The sequence below is a fragment of the Plasmodium sp. gorilla clade G2 genome, assembly GCF_900097015.1.
Source record: "Plasmodium sp. gorilla clade G2 genome assembly, chromosome: 3".
NCBI classification, from domain to species: domain Eukaryota; phylum Apicomplexa; class Aconoidasida; order Haemosporida; family Plasmodiidae; genus Plasmodium; species Plasmodium adleri (nom. inval.).
Genome location: NC_041695.1, coordinates 75,381 through 85,102, shown reverse-complemented (window position 1 = coordinate 85,102; position 9,722 = coordinate 75,381). Strand labels below are relative to the sequence as shown.

General features: G+C 19.2%; 2 protein-coding genes across 2 annotated transcripts; both read left to right on the top strand.

Moving 5' to 3' along the window:
• Positions 1-48: 48 nt before the first annotated feature.
• On the top strand, positions 49-2,433 carry PADL01_0301800 (N-ethylmaleimide-sensitive fusion protein; the record flags this gene model as incomplete). The annotated part of the gene is made up of 1 exon (XM_028683037.1): positions 49-2,433. One exon carries the CDS (start codon positions 49-51, stop codon positions 2,431-2,433), a length of 2,385 nt encoding a protein of 794 aa, XP_028536438.1.
• Positions 2,434-5,562: 3,129 nt separating this feature from the next.
• Positions 5,563-9,553, top strand: PADL01_0301700 (exportin-1, putative; the record flags this gene model as incomplete). The annotated part of the gene is made up of 3 exons (XM_028683026.1): positions 5,563-9,156; positions 9,269-9,361; positions 9,476-9,553. 3 exons carry the CDS (start codon positions 5,563-5,565, stop codon positions 9,551-9,553), a joined length of 3,765 nt encoding a protein of 1,254 aa, XP_028536437.1.
• Positions 9,554-9,722: the final 169 nt, after the last annotated feature.

The following is a 9,722-nucleotide window of genomic DNA, read 5'->3' as shown; positions in this document are numbered from 1 at the left end:
TTTTTTTTTTTTTTTTTTTTTTTCCAAGCAAATAATATATAATAAATGATGAGAACTAATTTACATTGTTGTAAGTTACAATCACAAGAATTGGCCTTAACGAATTGTGGGTTTATTAATATCGGATTATATAATAATTTAAAAAAGAGCGTGAAAAGTAATGATGTATATAGTGAAGTAGGTAATATGGTTTTAATATTAAAAGGTGATGCGAATATAGGGAGAGAAGAAATTGCTTTAAATACTTGTCAGAGGGAATTTTCAAGAATACAATTAAAAGAATTAGTAGAAATAAATATATTAGATAAAGAAAATAAAAATGATCTTATTAATTTTATACCTATTGATTCCATCGATTTAGAAGTAAATTTATTTGTTAAACCTGATCGTTTAATTGAAATGCAAGATGAGAAATTGGAAGAAGTTTTTAAAAAATATTTTCTTAATCATATATTAACTAAAGGTCAAATATTAGCTTTAAAATATAATGATATATTATTAAAATGTATAGTAAAAGATTTAAAGACAGCTGATTTTGATGAGATAAAGAGATTAAATAATAATAGTAATCATAATTATAGTAATAATAATTATAGTAATAATAATAGTAGTAATAGAAATGCTTCAGGTTTTAGCACTTATTTTAATAAATGGAGTACGGGATATAATAATTCAGATAATCAAAATATTTCTTATAATAGATATGAAAGAGGTATATTATTTGAAAACACGGAATGTATATTTACAAGTATTAATGATGGAGGGAAATTATGTATTGAATCAAAGAAAGTATTAAAACAAAATATTATAAAAAATAATTTCAATTTTGAAGAATTAGGTATAGGAGCATTAGATGAAGAATTTAAAACAATATTTAGAAGAACATTTGCTAGTAGGATATATCCAAATTATATTATAAAACAATTAGGTATAAAGCATGTAAAAGGTATGATATTATATGGTCCTCCTGGTACTGGTAAAACGTTAATAGCTAGACAAATAGGGAAGACATTGAATGCACGAGAACCGAAAATAATTAATGGTCCAGAAATATTAAATAAATATGTTGGACAATCAGAAGAAAATATTCGTAATTTATTTAAAGATGCAGAAATGGAATATAAACAAAGTGGTGAGAATTCATTATTACATATAATAATATTAGATGAAATTGATGCTATATGTAGACAAAGAGGAAATGCAGGTTCAAGTAGTACTGGGGTAAATGATAGTGTAGTAAATCAATTATTATCTAAAATTGATGGAGTAAATAGTTTAAATAATATCTTATTAATTGGAATGACAAATAGAATAGATTTAATAGATGAAGCTTTGCTTCGTCCTGGAAGATTTGAGTTACATATAGAAATATCGTTACCAAATAAAGAAGGGAGAATTCAAATATTAAATATTCATACAAAAAATATGAGAATGAGTAATAAATTAAGTTCAGATGTAAATATATTAGAATTAGCAGAAAAAACACCTAACTTTTCTGGAGCAGAAATTGAAGGGTTAGTACGAAATACAGTTTCGTATGCTTTTGAAAGGCATATTAATTTTAATGATTTAACAAAGCCTATAAATGCAGATGATATAATGATAACAAAAAATGATTTTATGAAAGCATTGAAAGAAACTAAACCTGCATTTGGAGCTGAAGAAGATATTATAGGTAGTTTATTATGTAATGGAATAATAAATTATGGAAAAGAATATGAGAATATAGAGAATACATGTAAATTATTAATTAAACAAATAGTAGATAATGAAAATACAAAATTAATGAGTATATTATTATATGGTGAAAATGGATCAGGAAAAACAACTATTTCTGCTTATATAGCTAAATGCGCAAATTTTCATTTTACTAAATTTATAACACCAGAAAATTTAATAGGTTATTCAGAAATTGGTAGAATAAATTATATAAATAAAATATTTGAAGATGCATATAAAACACCTTTATCTCTAGTTATTCTTGATAATATTGAAAGGTTAATTGATTATACTCGTATTGGACCACGTTTTAGTAATTCTATTTTACAAGCTATCATGGTCTTAATAAAAAAGAAACCAAAAAAAGAGAATCAAAAAATTTTAATTATCTGTACTACATCAGAATATCAATTTATGAAAGATGTCGGTTTAACCAAAAATTTTTTTGTTAACATACACGTTCCATTATTATCTACAGCTTCTTCAATTAAAAATGTTTTACAACATAGAAATCAAACATATCATGATTTTCCAAATAACGAAATAGAAAGGGTAATATCATCTAATCTAATTAAGAATATAGCGATCAAAAATTTATTAATGATTATTGATATGGCATCAGAGGCCTCGGATGATAAAAGTATTACAAGTGACATTTTTTTGAAAACTTTTAATGACTGTGGTTTGCTTTTGGAGGACGACACAGACTATTAAAGGAACATAATAAAAAAAATATATATATATATATATATATACATATATATTTATATATTTACATAATTGTGCTATATTTGTTTTTTGTTTTTATTGTTTTAATTTTTTTTTTTTTTTTTTTTTTTTCTTTTTTATTTATTTTATTTATATATTTTATTTATTTATTTATATATATTTTATTTATTAATTTATTTACTTTTGTTTTTATTTATCTTTTTCGTATGCTTCTTTTTTCAATTTTTTTAAAACTTGTGACTTCATTATGTTAAAGGAAAAAATATATTAAATTATTAAATTAAAGGATTATTTTTTTTAAAAATTAATTATAGTGGTGTTATCTAGAAGTAAATATTATGAATGTGTTCAAGCGATGTTAAATAAAAAATGTTATATTGTATGGAAAATTTTTTGTTAAAATATAAAAAATTTTCATTTATGAAATGAGATATAAAACATTTTTCAGTATAATATATATATATATATATATATTAGTTTATATTTTTATTAAATAAGAGGATAAAAGAATTTCTATATTACGCCCATATATATATTATTGGTAAATGATATTGAGAAAAAAAAAAAAATAAAATAAAGATATGAAATTGAATTAAGCTAATACGAACATTTTTATTATTTTAAATAAATAAATAAATAAATACATACATAATATATATATATTGATATCTTATGGTGCCTATGTATTATTATAAAACAGATTCTCATTAAAATTGGACAAGACTACTTATTTATTTATTGTTTATATTTTTTATTTTTAAATATTTTAAAATGTATATAAGTATTATATATTTTGAACCACTTTGTATTCTTATATACACTTGTGATGTTTTATTTTTTTTTTTTTCCTTATAATTTGTATATATCCCTCTTAATAATATTAGTTCCATATATTACATGTACATATTTTTACCTTTAATAAATATACTTATTTTATTTCATACACATATATGCTTATATGATGATTATATATATATATATATATATATATGAATATATAAATTCATGTACATATTATTATTTTTAAGAATTTAATCTATCATGTTTATTATTTAAAAAAATTAAAATTTTTTATTATCTTTTTAATTTATTATTGTAAAGGTAAAAATCTCTCTTTTTTTTTTTTTTTTTTTAAGTATTGGTTTAATATTCTTGTGCGATACACGTATTTTTTTTTTTATTTTATTATAATTCTTATTTTTTTTTCTTCATATATATATAAAAAAAAAAAAAAAAGAAATGATATTTTTTTTTTGCTTAAGAAAAAAAATTAAACCAGAAATAAAAAATTATGTATACAAATTATGCTTTATTATACTATTAAGAAAATATATATTTTTATTTTTTTATAAGAAATATTAATATATCTTTAAAGAAAAAGGAAGAAGAATAATACTTTTTTTCCATATAAATACAAATATAACTTTTTAAAAATATAATAACAGAAGAATATGTAAGTTTAAATATTATTATATTAACTTACATATATATATTATATGTACGTGCTTTTACACTTAAAATAAATATAATATATATAATATACATATATTTTTATATATATAAATGTACGTTTATTTTATTTTTTATTAAAGTTAAATTTTATTCTACGTATTATAATGCTCTTATTTTTATTTCTTAAATAATGATCTTATAATATTATAAAAATATTATTTTATCATATCATTATATTATAATATAATATATTTTAAATTTTGCCCAATAATATAATGATAAGATAAAAATAATACATATATTAAAAATAATGTGAAGAGTAATAAAAAAAAATATAATTTTATTTATAAAAAGAATATATATGAAAAGTATTATTATTATATTATATATACATATATATATATAATACGTTTTATAATTATTTTTATTTTATTATTATTTTAATTATTTTTTTTTTTTTAATATTTTCTTGTTTAAATTGCCTTTTTTTTTTTTTTTTTTTCTATAGTACTTTATTAATAAAAAATATATATAATATATATATATATATATTATAAATATATTATGACGATCCATATAAATGATTTATTTAATAATATATTCATTTTTGAATTATAAATGAGTTAATAATAATAAAAAAAAAATAATAATAATAATAAGAAGGAATAAATGAAAAATCAAAAAAAAAAAGATAAAGAAAAATATTATGTTTTAATTTTCATATTCCTTTGGTTTTATATACATATTTATAAAATACTTAATAAATTATTAAAGTTATATATTAAAATAAAAGTATTTATATATTTATATATGTGTATATATATACATTTATATATTATATATAATATATATATATTTTTGAATAGTTATTAAATAATATAAAAATAAATGTGAATAAGAATAGAAAAGAATACATATAATATGTGTATAATATATGATATAAAAATATAAGTTTAAATATTATTATTAAGAATATGAAATAAGAAAAATATAAATATGTGTATAATTTTTAATGATATATATTATATATATATATAAATACATAAAAGAACCAAAAAAAGAAAAGTATATATATATATATATAAATATATTTTTTATTTTTTGACAATTTTGTATTGAAACTTTTAATAAATAAATGTTTTATACATATTATATGAATAAGAATAAATAGTAACTAAAAAAAAAAAAAAAATAAAATAATAAAAAATTATAAGAAATAATTTTCACTTAATTTGTGTATATGAAAAATATGAACAATAAGAAACCATTCTTATTAATTATAAAGTATTATATATATATATATATATATTCATTTATGTGTGTATTATATATATATATATTTTCATATCAAAATTAAAAGAATAAGAAATTACGAAAGTGAAAAATATTAAAAAATAGAAAAGAATAATAATATAAACACATACATATATATATATATATATATATATATATATATATATATATATATATATATATATATAATCAATTTCATAAGGGGATTATAAACATATATAAATATATGCTATAATCATACTTAATATATACACATATATATTTTATTTTATTTTTTTTTTTTGTTTTATTTTTAACATATATATATATTTATATATGTATATATAGCCAAATAGCGGCTTATTATAGTTATATTTTTTTATTATAAAAATGGAAAATGAACCTTTCAATCCCCTCTCTTTGTTAGATAAAAACCAAGCGTTTGATGCTGAAAAATTGAAATTGTTAGACAATGTGGTGGAAGCTTTATTAGATACTAAAGATAAGAATAGAAGAGATTTTGCTCAGAATTTGTTAAATCAATTTAAGATGTTAGATACATCATGGAGATCTGTATCAATAATATTAGAACATAGTGAGAATGTGAATACAAAATTTTATGGTTTACAAATATTAGAAGAATGTATAAATAATCGATGGAATATATTACCTTCAGAAGAAAAAGAAGGTATGAAGAATTTTATAGCTTGTTATACTATTACGTTATCAACTGAAGGTACTACTGTTGGTGTAGATAGACATTTATTGAACAAGTTAGATGAGACCTTAATTCAGATTGTTAAGCAAGAATGGCCTGATTCTTGGTCTAGTTTTATTCCTGATATAGTAAATTCAGCAAAATTAAATCAAAATGTATGTGAGAATAATATGAAATTATTAAATATGTTAAGTGAAGAAGTATTTGAATTTGGTAATGAGACCTTAGTAAAAAAGAAGAAAGAGAAATTGAGAAATGAATATGCTAGTCAATTTCAAGAAGTTTATAATTTATGTTTATATATATTAGAAGCAAATGTATATAATAAAAGGAGTACTAATACATCTTTGATTAAACAGACATTACATTGTTTATCTAATTTTTTTAAATGGATTCCTTTAACATATATATTTGATAAATATAAATTTAATGATAATAATATTCAAATAATAGATTTATTGTTTGATCATTTTTGGGATGATATATCATATAAAATAGAATGTGTTAAATGTATACAAGAAATAGTTATGTTAAAAATAGATGAAAAAAATATCCTATATTTTGATAATGTATTTACAAATTTATGGACCAAATTAGTTAGTAAAATAAAATTATTACCAAATGCAAATGAAATGAAAAATATCCCACCAGAATTAAAAATATTTTGGGAACAATATTTTTTACAATTAAGTATATGTATAACTAGCTTTTTAAAAAATTATCGAGAAAAGATTGTTGAAAAAAATAATAATTCTAATGACCTAAATATTGTATTCAAATTTTTAAATATGTTAGCTAATAGTAATATGGAAGAAGTGTTTTTAATAATAATTGATTATTATAATATTTTTACAGAACAATTAATTAGAGAATTAATAACTCGTTTAGAACAAGAACATAATTTTAAAAATAAAAATGATATGAATTCTTCATCTCTTGATATGAAAAATACATTAACAACAAATATTAATTTAGAATCATCTTCTTTAACAAATAGGAAATCATATAGTTTTGTAACCATGAATAATGATATCAATCTTTTAAACAACAACAATAATAATAATAATAATAGTAATAATATGAATAGTAGTAATATTAATTCAAATATTGTTATTAATATTAATGAATATTCTTCTATTCTAGACAAAATTGATTTAACTCCATCAGATATTAAGAAAATGTGTCCACGTATAAAATTATATGAATTTATATTAAACGATATTAGAAAGACTGTTATTGAAAAAATGGCCAAACCACAAGAAATTTATATTTCTTATGATAATGAGACTGGAGAAGTTGTTCGAGATTTTGAACCAGATACAACTGAAATTTCTTTATATAATACTATGAAAACAACATTGGTTTATTTAACTTATTTAGGTTCTGAGAAAACGATGGAATTAATTGTTGAGTTATTAAATAAGGAATCAGAGAAATCGTTAAAAAATACGAATAAGAATGAAGTATGGAATAGTACAAAAACGAATAGAATTAGTTATGCTGTTGGTTCTATATCTATGTGTATGACTTTAAAAAAAGAACAAGACTTTTTAATGTACATTTTGAGAATATATTTACATATGATTGAAGTTAAAAATGGTGAAGAAAATAGAGCTATTTTAGCTTCATGTGTTATGTACATTGTTAGTCAATATCATAGATTTTTAAAACTTCATTGGAGATTTCTAAAAACTGTTATGAAAAAATTATTTGAATTTGCTGAAAATGAAAAGGTACAAGATATGGCAGCTGAGACCATTTTAAAAATATGTAAACAATGTAAAAATGTTATAGCTAAAAATAATCATAATAATGATAATAATGAATCTTTTTTTAGTACATTTATTAAATTCCATAATAATATTATGCATAAGTTACCAGAAAAATTGAATCTTTTATTATATGAAGCTATAGCTCATGTTATTTCATGTTTCCCTTATGAAGAAAAACAAGAGAGTATAAAAGTGTTAATGAGTAAATTAATGAATTTATGGAATTCATTAGTATATGCAAATAATAATGGTGCTATAAAAGATATGAATAATACAAATTCTTTAAATAATAATATTAATAATAACAATAATATTAATATTAATAATGATGATATGAAAAATTTAGAACATTTATGTACTTATGAAAATTCCAAATTGATAATTACATTTGTTAGAGTAAATTGTAGATTAGCATATGCATTATCATATTTTTATTATGAACAATTAGCTTTAGTTTTTCTAGACTTCTTGAAAATATATCAACTTTATAGTAAATTCATTAATTTAGAAGTTGAAGCAAATGGTACCAAAAGAATTAGACATGCACAATTTAGAAATTTATTTTTAATGAAAAGAGAATTCTTACATTTAATTGAAACTACTATAGAAAGAAGTTGTTATAATATACAAGATTTAGAAAAGGAATTGTTAAAAAGAGAGCAAAAAAAATTAAAAAATGAAATTGATGAAACTATGGAAATCCATTTACCAACAATTGAAGAAGCAAAACAAATAAATTTCCAGATGACTAGTAATATATTAAATGTATTATTAGAAACCATTTTGGTTGATTATAGAGATAGTAATCCACATATCAAAGATGCAGAAGTATTTTCATTATTATCAACAGTTTTTAAAAAAATCGAAAATGTAACATGTCCCATCTTACCAACAGTATTAAATTATGTATTATTACCAACAATAGATATGATAAAAAATGATTTCTCCTCATATCCAGAACATCGTGAAAAGTTTTATAACTTCTTAGATGCATGTGTAAGACATTGTTTTGATTATTTATTTACATTAGATTCAGAAATATTTAATACATTTATTCAATCTTTATTATGGGCTATAAAACATGAACATCCATCAGTTGCTGATCATGGTTTAAGAATAACACAACAATTTCTTCATAATATTATTATAAAGAAAAAGGAATATCTAGAAGAATTTTGTAAAGCATTTTATTATATTATATTAAATGAAATACTAAAAACATTGACAGATTCTTTTCATAAATCAGGATTCCATTATCAAACCATAATTTTAATGAATTTATTACGATTGTTAGAATTTGAAGTAGTAAATATACCAGAAGTAGAAATAACAAAACCACATATAATAAAACATGTACAAAACTTTTTAACTCAATCATTTGAAAATTTAAATCAAAAACAAATAGAGACCTTCTCTGTCGATATGTTTAATTTTTGTGTAGAGTCTCCATCAGCATTTAGATCCTTCGTTCGAGATTTGTTAATATCCCTAAAGGTATATATAAAATATATATATATATATATATATATATATATATATATATATTTGTAAATATTTGGATGTGTTTTTATTGCACGTATATAATATATTCTTATTTTTTTCTTAGGAATTCGCAACAAATCAAGATGAACTTTATGAAGCCGATAGGCAAGAAGCATTACAGAGAGCAAAAATGGCAGAAGATAATAAACTTATAAAGGTAATAATATGAATAAATTATATATAAATAAATATATATATATATATATATATATATATATATATATATATATATATTATATATTTATTTGTATATTTCTTTTTTCATTTGTAGTTAAGAGGATTAATGAAGGAAGATGTCCCAAGCTTTTCAGCTATAGATGTTGATGATGAATGTATAAATGTTGAATAATAATAAAAATAATATTGTATTTTCATTTTATTTTTTTCATTAACATTTTTATTTTACAAGTATAAAATACATAAACATTATTTTATTTTTTTATTATATATATATATATATATATATATATTTTTTTACTTACATGAAATAACATTGAATATATTAATTTTTAAACATT